The 25,545-nt window shown below is 29.1% G+C and overlaps 1 protein-coding gene across 1 annotated transcript; it reads left to right on the forward strand.

The window, feature by feature from the left end:
* The first annotated feature begins 16,327 nt into the window (after positions 1 to 16,327).
* On the forward strand, positions 16,328 to 25,010 carry YDA (Protein kinase superfamily protein). Its single transcript, XM_047304311.2, has 13 exons — positions 16,328 to 16,495; positions 16,586 to 16,716; positions 17,879 to 18,589; positions 18,689 to 19,411; positions 19,851 to 19,938; positions 20,165 to 20,227; positions 20,486 to 20,646; positions 21,400 to 21,475; positions 21,976 to 22,035; positions 22,126 to 22,233; positions 22,385 to 22,621; positions 22,733 to 22,824; positions 23,125 to 25,010. The coding sequence occupies exons 3-13, from the start codon at positions 18,030 to 18,032 to the stop codon at positions 24,626 to 24,628; spliced, it is 3,672 nt and encodes a 1,223-aa protein (XP_047160267.1). The 5' UTR covers positions 16,328 to 16,495; positions 16,586 to 16,716; positions 17,879 to 18,029; the 3' UTR covers positions 24,629 to 25,010.
* Positions 25,011 to 25,545: the final 535 nt, after the last annotated feature.

Below are 25,545 nucleotides of genomic sequence, written 5' to 3' on the forward strand. Positions count from 1 at the left end.
TATAGGATTGCACGTGAGTTGGTATACTAAGGTTTGGTGTAAAGCAGAAAAACGGTGCACTTTAGTTGCATTTAATTACAATTTTTGCTTAGATTTTGTTCTTGTTTGTATCCCTCGAATGTAAAGTCCCAAAACCAAAAATCTAATATACATTATACATACATATCACAATTATAATAAATATAAACATGTTTAATAAACCAAAAATAGAGCAAGTAATTATAAATACCTAAATTTTACAAACCAATAATATATCCACATACACAATATTTAAATTCTTTAAATCAAGAATTCTCCTTTAGTACTAATTCAAAGCACTACAATAACATGTTGCTCTCACAATCACAAATCTATCTATTGATCTCCCTGTCGCCTCCACTTAAGGCTCCATAAATAGATTAAATTAGATTAGAAAACTTTTGAAAGACATGTCTTCTCTCATAATTTAACTATCTCTTAGTTAAATAATCATTTTTCATTTATTATATGCAATGAAATCTTGGACAACCCACTTCATGATATACAAATTGAGTTAATAATCAATATCATTATGTACATTTACCTACACAGTTATATAAATTTTGTCACACAGAAAATGTTATAACACGTTATATTAAAGCGATATTTCTTAGAAAAGAAAATTAGTTAATCAGTCTCATTTATCACCCAAATGTTTATATTTTTTACGTTCTTTTGATACTTTAGTGACATTGTTATAAAAAGGATAAATTTTCAGTATTTATTTCTCACTAGAACTACTACTTATATGCTTGAACATAGAGCAACTACTCGGTCAAATAACAATATTAAATATCATTGTTTGAGTGCTGTTTAAGAGACAAATCCATCACTTCAACGAGATGTGCATAAGAATATAATTCAAAAAAGTTAGTCAATTAAAAAAAATTAAACATGTCAATTCAACCCAACATCATATTAAATTTAGTTCTAACACCAAAAAAATAATCTAATTGGTTTAAATTGTCTACTTCTACTCAAACCTAATATTAAATATTAGAATTGAACATTAATAGACAACCAAATTAATCAATTGTCAATCCAAAAGAAAATAATCACTTGAACTAAATTGATATTCTTCCTATTATATAATACTTTATTAACTCGAAACCAAAATAATAACTATCATCTCTAATTATATAATTTAAAAAATTGCTGAAAGCAAATCAAGTTAATTAAATTACAGTAATTCATTTTAACTTGAAATTACTTATTTTTAAGTAATTTTTAAAAAGAGGAAATTGTAAAAGATATCCTAAGTTTTTTCTTAAAAAAATTGATTAAAAAAAATAAAATACATCATTAAAAATCTATATCGACATAAATTTATCTTTTTACATCAAATGATACATGTGGCAATAAATCATAAATGCAAACAAAAGAAAAACACGACTTGAGAACCTGGGATAAAAGATTTACTCAAACGAAAAGTATGACATTATAAGTTTTATCTGATTTTTATCACCTTCTAAATAATGGTTTCGAAAGAGAAAAGAAATGATAACCTAATTTCTCAAAAACTTTAAGATAAATAGATTTTTAAATTTAGAAAAAGATTTTCTTCAAATAAAAAATAATTGTAAATAACCTCATAACTTAAAATAATTAAAATATTTATTCTTTATTTATTTTAAACTTTCTGGTTCATATTTATAAAAATATGACATTACATCAATATAAACATATTTTTCATCAAATTTGTTTATGATTTAGTTTCCGAATTAAATATAATTCAAATAAAATTATTAATTTGACATTATCAATTAGTTAATAATTACTTATTTAAATTGAAACTTGATGAATTGCATTTAGTTTGTTTTTGGATTTTTCTCAATTTAATTTTATTCAGCACTTAAAGAATGTACTGGGTTGAATAAGATGCATGAGTAGTATAAAATGTTGACACGTGTTCAGTTTATTAATGAAAAGAAAAAATATTGACTCAGTTAAAGATATAGACAACTTTAGAAATTTAGTTTTTAACCTTTTGAATTCATTCATTTTAATTTTTACAAAAAGTATTACTAAATGTTTATGTTCTTTTAGAGAAATATTTTTAGTTTAATCATGTTGGTATTTTATTTTATTTTTATGGAAAAGCAATGAATCAAACCGATTCAAATTGATATTAATACTATTTGTTTAGTTTGTATTGGCTAAAAATAAAATAAAAACTACAACCTAATAAATTCAATTTAGTTATAATATGTTATTTCAAACATATGTGTACGCCTACGATAAATGTTACTTCAAACAATGGTGTTTTTTTTTTCAAATACGAGAATGAGTATTTCTAGTTGGAAATGTTAATGTTTGGAAATAAATGATTGTCAACTTTGTGCATAATGATAAAGATGAGTTACCGTTATCTTTAGCAGCATTCCACTTATGTTGTACTTATCCCTTGTTTGCATCACAGCATGGAAGGAGCAAACATGGATATTTGCAGAAAGACATTGATCTCTCTTTGTTTATATATATATATATATATATATATATATATATATATATATATATATATATATATATATATATATATATATATATATAAAATAAAAGAATATGTTGAATGTGGATATGATCCGTCATATCTTCACATAGTTCATTACTTAATATTTTATTCATTATTTATGTTTTAATAATCATAATGATAAATGTATTAAAATATACTAAAATAATAAATAAAAAAATGAATATTTTAATAATTAAAAGATAATCTCAATTTCTTACACATTTTAACTTTCATTTAATCTAAACAATAATTTTCATTTTCTCTTTGTAATCTTCCACTTTCCACCTGATCCAAACAATTCGGGAGTCTTCCTAAATGTGTTTCTTTCAATAAATTTGTGTATGTTTAAACTAGGGAATGGAAATTCGAGAAGAGAAAAAAAAAATATTGTGGGTATGTCAAGTTTTTAAAATATTTTTCAGGTCATCCATATCATAACATTATTAGTAGCGTCATATTTTTGTATCGGTATCGATAAAAGAAAATATTGTAAAAGCAAATTCTTTAAAGAATATATTATATATTAATATTTCAAAAAATTTGAGAGCATATATAAATGTACATTTCTAAAACAAGTACGGTGTCATGTTCCACCATGTTCGCGTATCACTATCATCAATTAATATTTTTAATATTTTCTCATAGTATGTTACAAATATTAAATAAAATGAAGCTTATATTTTTCTTAATTTGGAACGTATTTATCCAACTTGTACATATTCTGAACACCAAACTGAGTATGAAATCAAGTTTTAATATTAAATAATCCATTTGCCTTGTTACAATTAAAAAAAAACTATAATCTTTGATTTTATTAACTATTTTATGATTTTAGTTTTTGTAAATTGTTATTTGTTAAGGATTTATTATACTATTTTATTTATTTGCTCTAAACTCGATTTCACATTAACAGATTCTTAGTTGTAAGAATTGGTTGAGAAACTGTTGATGAAAATTGAGAGCAGAAAAGCTTCCTATAACATGAACATTTGAAAAGAAATGCAATGGACGTGTTCCTATAACATGAACATGGTTGATGTCATTGAGATGAGTTGTTCAAAGAAGATATTGTGAAGCAAATCAACACAGTGTTTGTTATCTTCAGAAAGCATAAATAAATCTTACCCTAACTAGATGGTTTAGGTTACCATAACTGCTCACAAGCCCTAAAAATCTCAGAAAGTGATTCAACACTTTGATATATTGGATCATATACACTCTATCTATCACATTTCCAATAATGGAATATATATATATATTATAAACGTAATTAAGATATTGTCAAATGGTGTCATTTGATGTGTTAATATTATATATATATTTTTTAATTTTTTCTAACTTGCAAGGTTTTTTCACAAGAGTAAATAAATTATAGGATTTGATGCTTTTGGTTTCCAAGACTCTTAACTAAATTTGTGTTTGTGATTATGTATTAGCGAATTCTAAGGCTACAAAACATTATGTATGTTTTTTCGTGAAGAAAATGTGATGTCGCTTCATAATTTCATAAGAGTGTAAATCAATTTTATCTAAAACTAAACCAATCTAATGAAATATTATATGAAAGTACAAATATTATATGAAAGTACAAATACTTCTTGGTTAAAGAAAATTAAGGGTTTAAATGTAGCTTTTTTTTCTCACATTTAAGTAATATTGTTTTTTTTTAAAGAAAACAATCTTGTAAGACTAGATGACTCGATATTTTTTCATTATTTTTCCTTTTTCTTTCTTGTTTTTTCTTATGATTTCTCACACCCCTCTCTCTCTCTCTCTCTCTTATGAAATTTATTTATTTTTTTTTTTGCCATGAAAAATATCCTATTAACAAAAAGGTAACTGAATATGGAGATTTATATCTTATCAAAATTTGATTTGAAGTGATTTTCTTTCTAAAACTTTTCTACTTAATCATTTGATTTTATTAATAAATATTCCAAAGCTTTATATATGTTTTGTTAATAGAAAAATGTTATTTTCTTAACCAATGACATTCCCTTAGGTTTTTAGACGTTTGCTATTTTTTTAACAAAATTTTTGCTATTACATGAAACACGAAAAATTGTCAACAGGAAAAATTATTTGAATTTGATTCTAAATTACGAAGTGCTGTTAATACCAGAAATGATTGGTTTTATATTTTGAATTTTTTGAATTGGATTATTAACGAATGTGTTTTCATTTATTTTAAACAATTTATTGTTTAGATGGTTAATTTGAGTGATACTTTTTATTCCCATAATAAATTTGATAATTTCACTTAGCGGATGAAAATTCCCTCAACTAATTTCAACGTCAAAACAATAAAATAATTTTTTACTCAGAGAATTACGTCTAATTTAAAAAAAAAATTGTTTTGTTTTAAATGTATGTTTGATTTGAGTTATATGATTTGAAATTATTATAAACGTTTGTGCATATTTATTTAAACACGAGTGTTGAAATGACTTCAACCATTTCATTATTATATTGTGAAATGATGATACATATTTGGAATGTGGTGTCGAGTTCATTTGTTGTTTGAAATTATCTTTCTTTTACTTTTAGCTCACATAAACGAAGATAGTAATAAAAAATTAAGGAAGAGTTCTTGTATCAATGTTACACATGCTTAATTGTATGATTATGGATAAAGTTTTAAAATTTAGAAAGATACACTTAATATAAATATATTAAATTGTCTCTCTTTAGTAAGATACACTTAATATAAATATATTAAATATAATATAGATATCACGTCTTAATACGGCATCCAAAAGTTGATGGTATTGATTCTAGTTCATCTTACTTCCCAACAAGCCACTATAAAATACGGCATTTATTACGTCTAATCATCTCCACAAATTGCGTCACAAGCTCTGCATTTATATAGACCATCCAAGCCATTTTCAAACCAAATAAATAAAATACTATATTCCTCGTATAAATATTTTATTTATTTATTTACTATTTGTAATCTGTGTATTATGAAATGTGTACACAAGTAATTAAAAAAGGAATAATCTGAAGAATCAACTATAATATAAATTGATGTTGTTTTGATTTCATTATGAGATTTTATGTTTAATTACTTTATATTTTAAATTTTTTTTTTTTTTTATTCTAGTATTGGTTAGATTTAAACTTCATTTTTTAAAAACAATTAAATGTGTTCGGTAATCTTATTTTAATTATAAAAGAAACAGTTTGTTAAGTGGTCCATAGCCTTCATGGATTTTGGGGTTGTGATTTAGCGAAAATATTTAACTGCAGACTAACTGTGTCTACTATTTTTAGTGCAGATTCTTGTAGATACATCTTATATGCACATTTTTACTTAGTATAATAATACTTTAAAAACATTTTTTTACATTTTAAATAATTTATTTATCTTTCTGTAATTGGTTTAGGTTGGTGTTTATGATTATTATGATGGATTGTGAAGTAATTTTGGATCAATCAAAGAATAACACGTAAATAATGTTAAAATATTGTGAAAAAAATGTTATCAAAGTATCATTATCCTTCTACTTATTATCATATATTAATTACAAAGAGGTATTCTTTTGGAACATATTTCAAAAACATTAACTTTTATGATAAAATAAAAAAATGAAACAAACTTCTTCATTTCATTTTCTTTTAGTTTTTTTCTGATCAAAAAGTGTTTTTTAGCACAAAATAATTCATTAAAACATGTCACCCAATATAAGTGAACAGTCAAAATGATCAAACCCTCACCAACATATATTGCACAACTATTGTTGTTTTACAAAGAATATGAATTTAATAATATTATTGGTGCTGTATCATGCTGTTAATTAGAATTTCATGTTAATAAATTGTTTGATACATTTATTTTTTTCTTTTAAGCTCTTCAACATTCAATATTGTATTATTAAAAGGAAAAACTAAATGGTATATAATTGTTTTCCGTGAAACAGCTTAGACGTGGTTGTTGGATCTTCTCACTAACACAAAATCAGTGGAGTGTTTTATCCTACACCTTCAACATCTCATTTGTACCTTCAAAAATTTCATTTTTAACTTTCTGACATCCTGCACTTTCAACATTTTTATAAACTTCATTTTTAACTTTCTTTTTTTCTTATTAAAGACATTTTAATAAATATTCTTTTACTTTTTTCTCCTTCTCATTAAAGACACTCTACACCACCTTAATAATAATTCTAATTTAATTTAAAATTTAAATATTATTTAATATAATTTTATATTTTAATAATTATTAAAATATGATTTATATTATAATAACAGCTATATTAAATAATAAAAATAAAATAAAAATAAAATAATAATAATAATAATATAAAATTTAACTTAATATATTCAAATATATTAAATTACATTAAAATATTAAAATAAATTAAACAATTATTAAATTATAAATAAATAAAATAAATTTCAAAAACTTGTTATCGAAAATCAGTTTTGTTTTTTATTTAAAATTTAATCAATATTTAATTTAATTAAAAATTATAGCATTATTTATTATATTTTTATATTTTAATAATTATTAAAATATAATTTATATTTTTATAATATTTTTATCAAAAAATAAAAATAATAACAACTAAAATAAGAGTAAAAATAATGAAAATAAAAATAATATTAAAAATCAAATTTAATATATTTAAACATACTAAATTATATTAAAATATTAGATTAAATTAAATAATTATTAAAATTTAAATAAAAATAAAAATAATTATTAAAATTTATTTATCGGATATATCCGATCATAAATTTATCGGATTTCTATATCCGAGTAACATATGTTTTTAAAATTTTGTTTTTTATTTAAATTTTAATAATTATTTAATTTAATTTAATGTTTTGATACAATTTAATATATTTAAATATATTAAATGTGATTTTTAATATTATTTTTATTTCATGGTTACTCTTATTTTTATTTTTTAATAAAACTATTATAAAAATATAAATCATATTTTAATAATTATTAAAAAATAAAAATATAAAATAATATTATAATTTTTAATTAAATTAAATTTTGATTAAATTTTAAATAAAAAACAAAACTGATTTTGGTATGTGATAAACAAATTTTTAAAATTTTTTGTTTTTATTTAAAATTTAATAATTATTTAACTTATTTTAATATTTTAATATAATTTAATATATTTGAATATATTAAATCAAATTTTATACTATTTTTTTTAATATTACTATTATTATAATATAAATCATATTTTAATAATTATTAAAATATAAAATTATATTAAATAATACTTAAATTTTAAATTAAATTATATTATTATTAAGGTGGTGTAGAATGTCTTACTAAAGAGAATAAAATAAAATGATATTTATTAAAGTTTCTTTAATAGGAAAGAGATGAAAATAAAAAAATATTTATTAAATTGGGAATGAAACTTTTAAAAAAGTTGGATGTGCAGGATAAAATGTTGAAAGTGTAAGATGAAACACTCAAACCAGTGTTACAAAAATTGAGTTGGGCCTGCAAGGCTATTCAACCATCTCTTTCTTTTCATATCCTACCTTACTTTCCAACTATTATTATTACTATTATTACTTCTATTAATATTTTTGCTTTTTAATTTATTTTAAATATTTAATAATAATAACATTAATAATAATAAACATAATCATAATCATAATCATAACTATAACCATAATCATAATCATAACGATAACTATAACCATAATCTTAATAATAGCAATAACCATAACTATAACAATATTTAGTTTAATATAATATTTTAATTAATATATATTAATATTTTAATACTTTAAAATATTATTTATTAAACTATAACAAGTAAAAGACGTTTAATTTTTTTAAAAAAAAAGTAAAAGAGTTATAAAAATGAATATTAGATTTAGAAATTCGTTAGAAGTTTTATTGAATTTTGATATATAGTGATCTTTTAATTGAATTTTGAAATTTAATTAAAAATTCAACAAATTTTAAAATTTTGTAATTTTTTTAATCGAATTTTAAAATTTAATTAGTTATGATATAAGATGATTTCTAATTGGATTTCAAAATCCATTAACTTTGTTTATGGGTTTGACCTTCAATTTGTTTTCAAAGTTTTCAAAATGCAACAAAATCAAACTACACAAACTTATACATATGATAAAGATAAACACGACCACTAGCAGGACCACCAACAAAATTCAACCAACAGGAACACGAAGAGTAATAGGAGATCATGAGGACCACCACAATCAAGAACAACGAAGGAAACCAGAAAATGAAGGAACTTAACTTAAGAGTGTGGAGTTCCATAAATATATTAAATGAAGAATTAAATTATATATATATATATATTTTTTCATTTCATGAAGGATAAAATGATATATTTGGAGGTGTATGAAGAAGTGTTAGAGATGCAGAGATGGAGAAGCAACACGTAATTCAATTAGCCATTAATCACCCAATTTTGTCTAGAAAATATATAATGTTTTGGTGGCACTTTCTTCAGGTCCATAATTTCTCCATGCACCCATAATTAAAAAAAACATTATAATGTCTTTAATTCCTTTATTATTTTTTAATTTGAGCTTTCATGAGTATTAAATGAACATTGTAGTTTATATGATTTAGAAAACAAAGTTATGTTTTTAAAACGGTTCATGATTATAAGGTTGATAACTCCATAAAATAATTGTTACAAATTAAAAGTATCAATATTGTCAATATTATGTAGATCACTTTGATTGATGTTTTTTTTTCAAAGTTTTTGAAGTTTTTATTTTATTTTATATTTATAACTTTTTTTTCTTAATTTATGTTAAACGAAATTATTTTTAAGTTATAAAATGTTAAGTTAGTCAAATCTAATTAAGATAACAACGAGATGTACTCATTTAAGTTTAGGTTAAATTTTTTCTTATTAGTGTTAAGTCAAGTCGAGTTGGTCTAGGTCTAATTTGAGTCAAGTAAGTCAAGCCAAGTTGGTCGAACCTAGGTCAAGTAATGTTGGTCTGATGCAAAGTCAAGTTGAACTTAGACCGAGCTGAGATGACTTGAACCTTGGTTAAGCCAAGTCGTTTTGGACTAGTTGAGCCAAGTTGGGTCGAGTCCATATTTTAGTTGAGTGTAGACAAGTTCATATTCTTTTAGGTTCAGGTCAACCCACTTAGTTGGATCGATGAAGACTAGGTAGGGCCTAACTCGATGAATATTAGGTTTGGGTCAAGTTGAGACTATTTGAGCCTATGTCGAGTCGATTTGGCCCAAGTGAGCTAAATCTAGCAAAGTCGGTCTAGGTCAAGGTCGAGATGAGTTGATGAAAGCATAATTCGAGCGAAGTTAGTCCTAGATTAATCAAGTTAAGCCACATTTAGTGTAGTAAGGAAGGATCCACTTTCATCTAAGTTGGGGAAGATCCACATTAGTCGAGTTGAATTATGCCTAAGAATCCTAAATTGATCTAGACTAGGCCAATCCTAACTTGATGAAGTCCAAGTCAAGTTGGGTTGAGTCGAGACTGTCTGAGTCCAGGTTGAAATAAGTCGACCTAGGCACATTATAGTTAAGTCGACCCAAGCCGAGGTTGGGTTGAGTTGAGGTGGATTAATAATATTTAAGGTTAACAAAGTTGGATTAGACTCAGGTGGGTCCTATTCCAATCAAGACCAGGTCGGGCCTAACCTATTTTAACACCAAGTCAACTCAAGTTTAGGTCAAATTGAATTGGTCTTTGTCCAAGTTGAACCAAGTTTGTCTCATCATAAATCGAGCTGAGTTAAGCGTAGATTAAGTTGAGTTGGTATGGATTAATGTCATTTGAGGTTAATAAAGTTGGGCTAAACTCAGGTGGGACCTATTCCAATCAAGACTAGGTCAGGCCTAACCTATTTAAGACCAAGTCAAGTTAAGTCTAGGTCAAATTGAATTAGTCTTTGCCCATGTTGAACCAAGTTTGTTTCATCATAAATCGGGCTGAATCGACCTAGGTAGAAGTCGAGTCGAGTTGACTTAAGCTCCATCGAGTCATCTTGGTTCGAGCGAGGCAAGTTGACTCAAGTCCAAGTCAAACCAAGTCTAGTTTACGATGAATTTAGGTTAAGTTGGACCCATGTGGACCAAGAGAAATGTGGTTAGGTTTGACCAAATCAAGTAAAATAAGATCAGGTTTGGCCAAGTTGAGTTAGGTCGAGACATTTGGTCAGGATCATGTCAAAATAAGTTTGATCGAATCTATATCAGGTTGAGCAAAGTCTACCCAAACTATGGACGAATCCAAAAGTTCAAGAAAGGAAGTCAAAAGGAAATAACAATTAATAAAAAAAATAAATCATAATACATAAATACATGATACTTTGTATTTAAGTTATGCACGTTGTTCCTTCATGTCATAAAATTTATTAATGATAAAATTTGTATCAAACTTCTCAACAATCATTCTCTCAAAGTAGGTAATAAAAAATCAACTAAAAATTCATCTTTCATCTTGTTTCTTAGTCTATTTTTCACAATCTTCATAACTGAAAAAGATCTCCTAGTTGTAGCAGTTGAAACAAGGTCAAATATTTCACTGTTTTGACCAATCTTTAACAAAACTCAATTTTTTTTATAGATTTCTCATTTTAGAATGAAATGGAACATCAAGGTCATGATGTTAAGCTTGTACTCTTAGATGCACTTTTTTAGTTTTGTATAATCACTCGGATAAAATTTCATTGTCAATTCACAAATTTTCTCTACATTGAATGATATCTAAAGCCCTTTTGGATCTAAAGTTGCACTGAAAGTAAGTAACTCCACCATATTATCACAAAATCTACTATTAAGCTCCTGTAATTAGTATCAAGTGTAGCAATAACAAATTAATACAATAATAATGTTCAACTATAATGTTATCAACATTTTTTCAAGCTCGACCTCTTTTAGGAATATACAAGGTAGTTATCTCAAGAATATATGACTTTTAGAATAAGAAAAGTTTTAAATTCTTACTTTTTTATGTGACTTTTTTTTTAAATTAAGTAATCCGATTACTCTAATAAAATTCTATAATTTCATTTTATGTCCAAATGTGTTACCAAACAACATATTTTGTTATAAAGCAATATTTTTTTTTGGTATTATTTTTCCTCTTAATATGTCTTATCCAAACACAAGGTTGTCCTTTTTTTATTATTCTTTTTACATGTTATTCTACTATGTTATTAACTTAAAATACTAAATTGGAAAGCAATTAAGAGGTTGAGAGAAAAGGAAAAGTAAACACAAAAAAACAGAGAGAACTTATTCATTAAAAGGCTATCTCCATTTACAACGTCTTCATTTATTCTTCCTCTTTTTGTTTAATTCCATGTTATTCAATACTATGAATAGGTAAATTTGTATTCATTAGGACTAAATATGATCACTAAACTTTTTTATATAATTTGATTATATTTATATGTAGTTTTATATTTTTCTTTTTCATAGATGATGTTTAATCTTTATGATTATTGATTATTATTGTAATATCCAAAAAATAATAACAATTTATACAATTGGACCTTGATCCTCAAGATTAATGATATATCATCACTTGGTTTAATTACTCTCTAAGTTTATTGACCTTACCGAGTTCATATTACTACAACCACATATGTCTTCTTTTGTCCATGTATTATCATATAATCATTATAGAATGATAAAACCAACCAAACATAAAACAAGAAAAAACAAGTATAATGCACAAAAAAACATAAAGTAAGGGAATTAATATTTTTTTTTATGTTGAAGTCCAAATTTGTGTGTGATTTATGTAAATTAATGAACTAAATGGTTTATTAATTGGCTTGTAATTTGTGATGCATTAACTGAATTGGTTGATAACTTATACATATGTGTTTCTAAAATTGTGAAATGTGATATGGGCTTTATGATGATTTGTTTGAGTATAATATGAAATCTTGAAGTGTAATGTTATCAAATTGGTTTAGTGATGTTAATTGAAGATGTTTTGAGTAAAAATACACTTATTCAAGAATTGAAGAAGCAAAAATTTCCTCAATGCCAAAACATTAACAAAATTGAGTACTCAACGTCCTGGAGCTAAGATATTCCTTGACAAAGTTGTGCTCAACGCTAGTACAACACCACTCAAAGCTTTATCAATTGATAGAAAGTACGTTTTGTGATTTCAAGTGAACTTAGACCTGATCAATTACTCAAATTGGTACTTCTTTCGTAGTGAATTGGTTCAAAAGAGTTTTTACACATTAAAACTGGTACCAATTTATTCAATTGTTCAGATTCTAAGTTCCTTAGTCACACAAACACAAACAACAATCAAACACAAAACAATCATCCAAATCATACAAATTAATTAAGTCATACACATAAGTCAAATTCATCATAAGCAAAACATGAAATTTATCAAACTCCCGCACCAAAGTAACTTAGCTTCCCTTAATTTTGACAAGTATACAAACAACTTAAAATCCTTATAACACTCCCAAACGCATAGGAAACCTTATTTGTCCAGGAACAACATAAGCATGATCAGGATATGTCATCAAAATCATATATCAATAGAAAAACTTATAGATGACTCTAAAGAAACATGCAAACAAAATTTTACCCACTATAAAGGAATAACCAATTTGAATATAAGAAAATATAGGAAACTAACTTACATAAACTAAAAGATTGATCTGTCAAAAATTGAGAATTCAGTATAATGACCACTAAAACGGTTCTTAATATTCAAATAAATAAACAAGAAGTTAAATAATTTAGAGAGGGAAAAGAGTTTTAGTGAAAAAATTATTAAAAGATACATATTTTTAACTAATAAAATTTGTTTATAAAAGAACTCTATTTATACTTTAAATTTTTAATATTAATATAATTAAATCTTCTAATTTTACACTATTAATTTTAAAAAAATAGTTTTCTAAATTCTTACACGTCATTAATATACAGAAAGATTTTTCTAATACATTTATAAAAAAATAATTTTTTTAATTTAAATTAGAGACTATATAATATATAAATAATTGTTACGTTGCTTAATAAATATTTGTTCAGCACAGTTAATTTATTTCTTATTTATAACTATTTTTTGTTTCAAGTCTTTTCATGTTAATTGAAGATAGAAAATTTCAAAATAACCAGATTTAGTGGTTAAATATTACTGTTAATTTCACATCACAAAGATGCATTTCTTATTTATAACTATTTTTTTTTCAAGTCTTTTTAAATTCATGTTAATTGAAGATGGAAAATTTCAAAACAAAATCCAATAACCAGATTTAATCGTTAGATATTAAAAGCATCTTAGTTTTGCTATCAATTTAAATCGATCAATTTAAATACTTTAAAAGCTCAGTCACACTGCCACATATAAATCTTCATTTTCCAATGCAGTGGAAATTTAATGCTATCTTTTAAAAAATTGTATTCTCGAAGTCAGTTTAAATTCAAATTAGCTATACAGTTACTATTACTATTATTATTATTATTATTATTATTATGAATAATGTTATAAAAAATAGATTATTTAATATAAATGATTTGTTATAATATTTTTTTATAGTTTAATTGTAACGTTTACTTAAATAATTTTAATTATAATTTTATTTAGTAAGAATTTTTATTTTATTTTTGAAAATGGTGTTTATAAAATATTTAAATATTAAGACGTGTTTTGAAATGAAAGATTATTGTGTGATTGTTTTTCGCCATGATAAAATTGTTGTTCCTTTTTAAAAACCTTTTAAAGTATTTTGTAGGGTGATATTATTAACAGAAAACAAACAAAAGCTTTACAATATTACCTTTAGAAGAAAAAGACAAAATCCAATGAAAAATGAGAAGATAAAATGTTTCATTAAACAATTCTATTACGAGAATAAAATGAAATATATAAAAATAGAATAAAATATTTTTTCTAATAATATAAAAATATTCTGATCTAGTTTTTAGAATATTTTTTTTTGTTATTTTTTGTGTGTGTTATTTTAATATTTGGAAGTAAAGAAAATGTTAAAAAAATGGAAAATAAGAAAATCTTACCATAGTGAAACAATAAAAATTACAAATTTGTGTTTTTTTTATTGATCCATCCCAGCTAAACAAAACAAAGAAATAAAAATATGTTAGCAAATGACTTTTCCTATAAAGAGGCAATGACAATAAATCATGCAAAAGTTAATATTGTGTTTTGGTGTATAAAACTCAAATCATGTGAGATTTTTTTTTTAACTTTTTAATTTGAATTTGCTATAAATTTGAATTAAGATGCACATTATAACACAATAATAGAGTGAATATAATTAGTTAATTATATATAAACTGTATTAATTACTTGTAGTTACTTTACAGTAAATATAAATTATCAATAAGATAAATTCATTTTATCCCTGTCTACTTTGGGGAAAAAATATGATTAACATGTTACTTAACTAAGTGAAAGTTAATTAAATTAAAAATTGAGATGTTGAATCACATTAATATCAAGAATAGTTCACCTAAATGGCTAACAAATTCTATGAACTAAGTCATTTATCATTTTTAAGATTTCTCAATTAGTTAAAAAAAGAATTCTATATATAACAATACAAACAGTATTGTATAAACTAATTATAGGGGTGAAATGAATTAATTAATTTATTTGGTAACATTAATATTACCATTAATGTAATATATATTATAAATACTTTAAATTCTTTTGTTCTATTTTTCATCCTATTATTAACCTATGAAACTTCATTTAAAAGTATTTTTATAGTAAAAAAAGTGCAACTTATCATTTGAAGAGATTGCATAAAAGGTTAACATTAATGCATATAAAAATCAAATTTTAAAATGGTGCTCATAGAAGGAATTAAAAGCAATAAACAGAGAAATACATTGAACACTATTGTCATGTTAATATTTAAATATATTAAATATTAAATATTCATTAAATATTACTACTTATTAGTATGCTTCAACATTAATTAATATATTGAATATATTATGCTCAATATTGAATAATATAACTATTAAAGATTAAATATATTCAGTGTATTAGTATTCCATAATTATAATATTATTTTAATATTTTAGTACGAAACGTTGTTATTATATTATAAAAAATACTCTGAATATTTGTTGTATAATTTTTAGTGTACGCGTGCTTTTAATATTTAGGAAGAATCCAGTTTTACCTTTCCAAGAAAAAAAATCATTTTAATTTTAAATTTGTTCAAGAAATGCTATTTTAATCTCTCAAAAATTTACCATTTAAAAACTAGAAACAGTTTTGGAAAATCTTTTTGGTTATGTTTAAAGATCAAAAAATAATTTTAAAAATTTGAGAAAATAAAAATAATCAACACACTTTTACATTTTCTTTATTTTTTTAATTTCATTTGGATTTAAAACATTGTTTACATGTTTAAAAAAGGAAAAAAAAGTGAGAGTATTCAAAAGGAATTAAAAGAGAAAAGGAAAAAAAAAGAAGGAAAAAATCCTCTTAATCAGTAGGTCACAGATAATATTAAATAAATAATTGATTATGCATAAGTTGCCGTTAAATACTGCCGAATAAAGATTCGGTGTGTTAGGATACAATATAATACCATGATAGCGCCTAATGCCGGATACCCCAACCGTAAGATGGCACCATATGTAATTCATCTTTCGAGTGTATCTATATCAGAGTATTTAACGGTGAGATAGCTACTAGGAGGTGGTTCCCACAAGTTTATGCACAGTATTGAATCATTTAATAAAGTTTTAAAAATTAATAAATCATTAATTATTATTATTATTTAATTAGTTTCTCACACTGCACTTACGTTTGGACAATAACACTAAACTGAAAGTACCTTGTTTTGTGCCTGTTTTTCGCTCTTATTCTTGCAAGTTCCCATGGCTTTTCTCTGACTCTTTAACTTCGCCTTACTGTGTCTGTGATGAACGGACACCTCGAGGTTCTTATTTTCGGCAAATGTCGATGCTCTGGCACTGAAGAAACGTATCACTGAGTAAGTGTAGGGTTACAGTGTTTCGTTCTTTGTTTAATTTATTGTGCTGGTTTGAATAATTTGTGTGTTTTGAAACCTATCATTGTGCAGAATCGTTTGCATGTTTCTTTCTGGAATTTGAACTAGTTGAGCTTCGGTTGCTATTTTCTGTCTAGGAATTGGAGCTCATTCTCGTTTGGTGTTGGTTTGTTGCTGATTAGTTGCTGCTGGTGGCATTGCTGGTGCGTGCGATTTTGAGTCAATTTCTTTGTGAATAGCATTGTGTATGTTGTCATTTTACAGTTGGTTGAACTAGTGGATCTGATTGAAGGACACTACGGCTCTGTCACTGGTTCTTTTCGATTCATTGGGCTGATTTTATGTTCATGTGCAATGTTGTTTGTCAGTTGTGTCCGTTCAGAGTTTAATTATGATATCTGGTTTGAATACAAAACTGAAAGAGAGAGAATGAATGAAATGTACTTGATAAACTCTGTCTGTGTGCTGGCTAGTTTGTTCTTAAGAAAGAAAAGATTGATAAATTGATGATTGTATCTAAGAAACTGGTATGTGGCTTTTGTTGACATAAACTTAAGTAAATTTTGATGAAGATACCTAGGTTTTTTTGTTATTAATCATGAATGTCATTAATTCATGCAATTTTTACCATTTTTATGAATTTACATATATATTATACATTATATAAACTGTATAAATTATTTTAAATTGTGGCTGTTCTGCAATCCTGTTAAAGTATTTTAGGGTCTGGTATCTGAGAACCACTATCCAGAATTTAAAACACGGGGTCAATTATACCTAATTGAACCTTGTCTAGTGGTTTCATGTGATCCATGTAGACAACCTCACAGTGGAATAAGACTTTTGTTGCTGCTGCTGCTGCACCTTGCCTAATTATAGAACTCAGTTGCTACACTATCTTCATTACTTCATTGTCAGTGGTTCACTTTTTTTAAGTTCTGAGTATATAATGATACAACTGTCTTCATAGAACAAGTTAGGGCCGTGGCTTCTGGTTTTTTTAGGGACACTTTGGCACTCTATGACAAATTTACAACTCAGTAGAACTTAATTGATCCGATACTTGTGTTGTCTTCAATTTCCTAAAATCATCATATTATCATCTCGCCTTCTAATTTTCAACCTGACAATGTTCCTGGGTTCCTTGAATTTCAGTTTGGAATGTGAAAGCATCTGTAATGTATGTTGTCATGTAATAGGTTTCAGCAAGTGCCACAGACTACTACAACATAGATCAAAATATTTTCAAAATAGATTATCAATTACCTGTTCTCATTTACTTCTGTAAAGCCTTTTGGTGTGGATGATTTATTTTTTTAAATGTTTATTTTTTGAGAACGAACTAAGATTGGAAGTCTTTTACAGATTGTTATGGTGTGACACTTCAGAGGAACCCCAATTGAGTTAATTGTATTACAAACATTTGTGCTGTAATGCTAAATGTGAATTTACACCCAGAATTTGCAAATAGCTTCTGCCCTGCCCCTCTGCGTGTTTGGCAAGCTTTTCCTAAGACATGCGGTCGTGGTGGGGAAAGTCTTCTTCCAAAGAGGCGAAAAGGAAGGAAAACAAGGAAAGTATTATTCACACCATACAGCGGAAATTAAAGAATGCTTCCGAAGAGAAATGCAATAATAAATCTGAAAGATCAAGGAGATATCGTGATGATGCCATCTCCAAAAAGGGATCTAGATCTCTTGTACCTTCAAGATCACCATCACCCTCTACACATGTATCCCGATGTCAAAGTTTTGCAGAAAGGCCTCTCTCTCAACCACTTCCATTACCAGGGTCACATCTTTCGGATGCCATTGGTGCAAATGCTGGGGTTATTTTAACATCAAAACTTGATAGAGCCATAAACTCAAAGCCATCTCTATATTTTCCCCTTCCAATACCTGGTTTTGTTTCAAACAAGGAAGACGCTACTGATATGGAAGGAGAAATAGCCACTGCATCTGTTTCTAGTGAAAGCTCAGTTGATAGTGGCAACTCATTTGATTCGCCGCATTTTGTTAGCCCTCTGGCTTCTGATTGTGAAAATGGAAACCGAGCAACCATTAATAGTTCTTTCAGGTTATTTTGTTTCCTTCTAGATACATTTATTTTAAATTCTTTCCGTTTATTTACCTTTTCTTTTTGTTTGTTACTAAATTTATTTCTATTTTCCTGAAGTCTGGTGCACAAGAACCAACCACTTATTACTATACAAAGAAACTCAAGAACATTCTCAAAACCAAGTCCTCAGTTGTGCAATAATAAGCCATTGTCTACCTCACCAAGAGGGGTTCCATTATATCTGCAAAATCTGCAAGTGGCTCGCCCAGGTGGTTTGTGTAGTGCTCCAGGTAGTTCAATATCAAGTCCTAGAAATCCAACGGGAGCTTTTGGTCCTGAACAAATGTTGAACTCTGAATTACAGACAAGAAAGCCTTATCCAGATATAGCTTCTGGGCACTCCTATAGTCTGGTTTCAGGCCGTAATTCTAGCCATATTTCAGTTGGTGGGGATCTTTCGGGACAGATGATTTTGCCTCAAAACAGGTGTAGCCCTGAGTGTTCTCCAATAGTTAGTCCCAGAATGACAAGCCCTGGTCCCAGTTCCAGGATACAGAGTGGTACTGTGACCCCTCTGCATCCCAAAGCTGGAGGAACTGCAGCAGAAGCACATACAAGACGCCTTGACGATGTGAAGCAAAAGAATCATCAGTTACCACTTCCTCCAATAACAGTTACTAAGCCGTGTCCATTTTCTCCAACCTATTCTGCATCAACAACTCCTTCAGCCCCTCGTAGTCCTGCCGGATCAGAAACTTCGATAAGCACAGGTTCGCGCTGGAAAAAAGGACAGTTGCTTGGAAGGGGAACATTTGGACATGTATATCTTGGTTTTAACAGGTCCGTATCAAGTGTATGAATTTTTATTTTTATTTTTGTGTTCACCTTCTCTTTAAATTATGACACGTGGTACATATGGTCGTTTTTTCCGTATTTTGTTTTTGTAATAAAAATTTGGGAGTAATATGTAAAATTTGGGTAGGGCGTAAGTACCAAGGGAGGAGTAGTACAGCGGTACCAACTTACCCAGGTGCCTGCCAGATGTATTCTGCTGTTGGACCAATAATCACTGTATGCGTCATTCAGGAATTCTTAATCAAGCAGATTGTGTTTGAATATGCATTTCTCCACTTTTTACATCACCCTCATTCGTTAATATGTCAGCACTGGTCCTGTTTGAAAGTTGATATTCGTTGTTGTTCATGCTTTGTGTTTTTTTCTGCATTAAATTCTTTCAACTCTTTAATTGTGACGTAGTTCAACTTTTGATGTTCTATAGAGAAAGTGGTGAGATGTGTGCGATGAAGGAGGTAACCCTTTTTTCAGATGATGCTAAATCAAGGGAAAGTGCACAGCAACTTGGCCAAGTAAGCGTTCTTTCGTAGATTCGGTGTAATACCCTTCTATGATCCATTTTGCATGTCTTATACTTGCCTTTCCTTTGGAATGGTTAAAATTATGACGTAAGGAAAAAATTATTTCCTTTCCTCAGTTGTGCTTACTTGTTTAAACAGTTGAACAAGGTGTAATTGTGAATTAATGACATTTTATAATCATAGCGATGAATATTCACATACGTGATGGCATTTGCAGGAAATTGCAATGCTTAGTCGGTTGCGGCATCCAAATATTGTTCAGTATTATGGATCTGAGACGGTATTTATTGAATCTTTGACTTTATACAGTAAATGATTTCACTTTCGGAATCTGCTTGCATAAATCAAGACTTCCACGTTTGCACAAATCAGTTGTTGTAATTGCTTGTATGTTTTGAGAAACACGATTAAATTTCTTCTTAACTGCAATTGCAGCTACTACTGTAATTTAGTGCTTCACATGCTGTCAAACTATTGACTATCAATTGTCAAGTTCCGAATGCATTTACTGCTTTATGAAAATTTTATGCCTAAACAGATCGATGACAGACTTTATGTATACTTGGAGTATGTCTCCGGTGGGTCAATCTATAAGCTGGTTAAGGAATATGGCCAGTTAGGTGAAATTGCAATTCGCAATTATACTCGACAAATTTTGTTAGGCCTCGCATATTTACACGCCAAGAACACTGTTCACAGGTGAGTTTTATACATATTGTACTTGAAGTCTTCTCATATAATTTTCAATCATTGTAGTCAATAGCTCACTGTAGCGGAGTAGCTCGGCAGAGTGGACTTGAGCTGCTATGGGATTGAAATAGAATAGCGGTTTTCAAATAGCAGTTGTTGCAGCCGCTAGTGTCTTTTCATGTTCTATAGTGGCGCACCCGTGATAAAAACCCATTTTACCTGAGCTTAGATTTTTGGGGTAAAACTGTTATTTCTTTCCTATTTTCTAGTTCATTTTTTGCTTTAGAAAGTAATAGGGTTTGAAATCCTTCTTCCTTGACCATTCCATAAAAAAGTTACCTTTGTTTTAGTATTTGTTCCTTCACACTTTATGGCAATGTCGTTTATGTCTCCCGCTCTTTCTTCTCATTTTTCATTCTACTAATTTGTTATTTTTCTATTAATTTATTGTATGCATAAAACTCCAAATAAAATTATAAAGAAATTCATGATAAGTAACAGGTCAGAAGATTGCACATCAATCTAGGAAGCAGTATAGTAATAAATAAATAAAATGACATGAATTTCTTTATTTAGTTTATATTATTAATTTTAAAAACATCTACCTTACAGCTAGCCCGCCCGCTATAGTGTTTTCAAAGGTGGCTACTATGCGCCAGTCTCCTAGACTAATAACTGCGGTTTCAATTCGTATCTATTGTTTTAATTATGTTATGATCTGTGAAATGATTTCCCCTGGTCTGATCACTAAATTCTGATCAGGGACATTAAGGGAGCAAACATATTGGTGGACCCTAATGGGCGGATAAAATTGGCAGATTTTGGGATGGCAAAGCATGTAAGAGCATTTAAATGTTTTATTGTGCAACATCTATGACTTTGTAAGAGCATTTAAATGTTTTATTGCGCAGAAGCATTTAAATGTTTTATTGCGCAGACTTGAGCTTATCATTTCATCACAATGGGTTTTACTAGCCAGGCCAACCTACTTAATGTGCCATGTTTGGTAGGTTGGGTTTACACATTGGAACCTATCAAGTGCAAGGACCCGCCTCTCATAATCAGTGGCTTTTGATAGGTTGAGTTGACCCATCTAGTGCAAGATCCACACCCTAAACTCATCCCATTCACTATATTGGAAAAATGTGTTTTAATTTTTTTATTTATTTAGGTGACTTGGCCTATCAAAAACCTAACCCATCATAAAATGAGTGCACTAACTTTCCTAACTGTTCCAAAAAATAGGGGCCCACCTATCCTGCCCCGTTCATTTGGCGGGAGGGCAACCTGCTTTGCCATCTTTCTAACTTGATATTTCCTATCTTGAATGGTTTGCAGATAAGTGGTCCATCTTGTCCATTTTCTTTCAAAGGAAGTCCTTACTGGATGGCACCTGAGGTCAGGATGATTTCTTGATTCATGTAAACTTTTGTCACTGGTCTTATGGTGTAGTCTATACTTATCCGTGTTACTGCCTTAAATATGTAGGTTATAAAAAATTCAAATGGTTGTAATCTTGCGGTTGATATATGGAGTCTGGGATGCACTGTTTTGGAGATGGCGACAACAAAACCTCCTTGGAGCCAATATGAAGGGGTGAGTTTGTAGACAGACTAAAAGCATCTTGAATCATTTGAAATGTATTTTCGGACACAAAGGATTCTTGGTTGGAAACTTGGAGCACATGCTTGTCTAGGAACATTGATTGCTTAACTTGTTTCTGTTGTTTTACACCACATATTTCAAGGTTGCTGCTATGTTTAAGATTGGGAACAGCAAGGAACTTCCGACAATTCCAGATCATCTTTCAGAAGATGGAAAAGATTTTGTAAGGCTTTGTTTGCAAAGGAATCCTCAAAATCGTCCCTCGGCTGCTCAACTTCTAGAGCATTCATTTGTTAAAAATGCTATGCTGGAAAGATCTATTTTATCTGCCGCTCCTTCAGAAGATCCTACTGCTATAATAAATGCAGTGAGATCTCTGGTATGTCATTTCATACAATCATCTTTTGTCAAGCTGCATTACTTTTTTCAGTTTGTGCATGGCTACGTTGTCTGTTAGTTCTTACGATTCGTCGCTTTTAATTTCTTTTAGGTCGTTGGACCTGCAAAACGTAATTCATGCTTAGACTCAGAAGTAGCCGGGACCAATCCGCCTAGAAACTTGAAAGCGGGTTCTGGATCAAGGTCTCTTTCAAACTCAAATGGCACACCCTTAAGCATGGGAAAGATCACGATAAAAAATACAACAGTCTTCTTTGTGCATATGAATATTTGTAGCTGTACATGTATTCAAAAGCTAGGAACCTGCATAACTTTAGCACTTATTTTAGGCAAGTAGCTTTATAGTTAAGTTGACAAGGAAAGGTGGTGGATAAAGACTCTGATGCCATATTGGTCGAATTTATGCTCTTTTTATTTATTTTATTTTACGTACTTTGATTTGAAAGAGAAGGTACTAACTTTTTTTGTGCCCTTTGTTTCCAGTGATCCTCATACACCAAGAGAGATCTCTTGTCCCATCTCTCCCTCTTTTCCTTATAAATCATTGCATACAAGTGGAAGGATGTCGCCTCCAATATCTAGCCCTCGTACTGCATCAGGCTCATCTTCGCCCCTAACCAGTGGCGGCGGTGCTATTCCATATCATCAGACAAAACAATCAATAATCTCCCATGAAGTTTCGGGGATGATACAAAAGTCCCATCATGGTGTTATTCCAATATCTAGCCCTCGTACTGCATCTGGCTCATCTTCTCCCCTAACCAGTAGCGGCGGTGCTATTCCATATCATCAGACAAAGCAATCAATAATCTCTCATGAAGTTTCGGGTATGATCCAAAAGTCCCATCATGGTGTTATTCCAATATCTAGCCCTCGTACTGCGTCTGGCACATCTTCACCACTAACCAGTGGCGGTGGTGCAATTCCATTTCATCAGTCAAAGCAACAACTATTCTCACATGAAGTTGTGGGTATGAGCCAAAAGTCTCAGAATGGTGCCATTCCAATTTCTAGCCCTCGTACTGCATCTAGCTCTTCTTCACCACTAACCGGCGGTGGAGGCGCTGATCCATTTCATCAGACAAAGCAACCACTATTCTCACACGAAGTTTTGAGTACGATCCAAAAGTCTCAGAATGGTGCTATTCCAATATCTGGCCCTCGTACTGCATCCGGCACATATTCGCCACTAACCAGCGGTGGAGGCGCTGTTCCATTTCATCAGACAAAGCATCCACTATTCTCACATGAAGTTTCCGGTGTGATTCAAAGGTCTCAGAATGGTTGTGTTCCAATATCTAGCCCTCCAACTCCATCTGGCTCATCTTCGCCACTAACCTGTGGGGGAGGAGCTATTCCGTTTCATCAGACAAAGCAGCCACTGTTCTCACATGAAGTTGTGGGTATGACACAAAAGTCTCAGAATGGTGCCATTCCAATATCTAGCCCTCGTACTGCGTCTGGCTCATCTTCACCACTGACCAGTGGCGGCGGTGCTATTCCATTTCATCAGACAAAGCCACAACTATTCTCAAATGAACTTGTGGGTATGATCCAAAAGTCTCTGGATGGTGCTATTCCAACGGCTAGCCATCGTACTGCATCTGGCTCATCGCCTCTGACCAGTGGTGGCAGTGCTATTCCATATCTTCAGACAAGGCAATCACAAATATCACATGAAGTTGTTGGCATGAACCAAAATCCTCAGCATGGTTTGTATTCATTTGGAAATACCCCTCGTCAGGGTTCTCAGCATGCGCAGTTTGGGAGAAACTTGCAAACTACACATGCTTGCCGGGATGTAGGTTCATCTAACAATAATCATTCTAGGAGGGCTGTCCAGGGAGACCCAATAGAATTTCGCGATGGGAAATCATATTTGGCTGATTGCGTGTCACAACAGCTGTTGAGGGATTATGTACGGCTACATGCATGCCTGGATCGTAAACCCGATCCCCCAAATCCTGATCGCGCGAATGGCTTATGATCTGCATTCAGTGCTCAGATGATAGGCATTAAAATTTTGAAGGTTAGAGCATTCGGTTAGTGTAATAGCATAATCATGTAGTGCATTTGGGTAAATCGTAAATCTCAATTTTGTTCGGAGTTCAAAATCGAATACCGTCTGAAGTCTGCGTCTCCTTGGAGGCGCAACATTCAGTCTTAGCCTTGCGTTAAAACATTTTTTGACCCTCTTAAGGAAATGTAAATTACTAACGTAAGTGCTGTCATTTCGCGTTTTATCATCATCCTAGGCCTAGCTGAAAATGGTGGTGGACGCCAAAGCGTATATAAACAGATGCCTATTGTAAATATTGGAGAAAAACGTTATATATTTATTTAACAGTTTCCTCCTGTAATTGTTTGTCTCTTCGTTGGTTGGTTTCTTCAACTCATTTGGCGTTATATCTACACTGAATTTTATCAGCATATGCCTGCTTAACTACCGAAAATTGCTCTGCGGGCTTAACTGCCGAAAACGTCGCAGCAACTTAAATTTTACTTGTAATAGCAATTTAAATACACTGAATTTTATCAGCATGGTGTTAGAAGCATAATTTTGGACCAATTTAAATTTAAAATTTATCTTATCATGCTTTTACTTCCTGAACAATTCAATCGGGTGTACATAAATTAATGAGGCTACTTATTCAAAAGTTGCTTGAGAACTTGGTAGCTTTTAATCCAAGAGAGGGGAATGGAAAGTAACTTTTTAGTTTTAACTAAATACAATAAAAAAAATAGTAGAATATTAAGATGTGAAAAGAAAATATTCGTCCCTTTTCTCAAGGTTGAGAGAAATCGGTGTGAAAGAAAAGTAGATATTTAAAATGTGATATAATAGTTCAAAATAATTTGAAATGTGTAATTTAAAAAAAAAATGAAGACATTTCTAATATAATA

This window comes from Vigna umbellata, chromosome 1 (genome assembly GCF_029865625.1).
Source record: "Vigna umbellata cultivar VRB3 chromosome 1, Vumbellata_1.0, whole genome shotgun sequence".
NCBI classification, from domain to species: domain Eukaryota; kingdom Viridiplantae; phylum Streptophyta; class Magnoliopsida; order Fabales; family Fabaceae; genus Vigna; species Vigna umbellata.

Coding starts and splice junctions, on each gene's coding strand:
- YDA (XM_047304311.2), top strand. CDS start 18,030: ATGCGGTCGTGGTGGGGAAAGTCTTCTTCCAAAGAGGCGAAAAGGAAG. Junction 22,036..22,125: donor CTTACTGGATGGCACCTGAG/GTCAGGATGATT, acceptor TTAAATATGTAG/GTTATAAAAAATTCAAATGG. Junction 22,825..23,124: donor AAAGCGGGTTCTGGATCAAG/GTCTCTTTCAAA, acceptor CTTTGTTTCCAG/TGATCCTCATACACCAAGAG.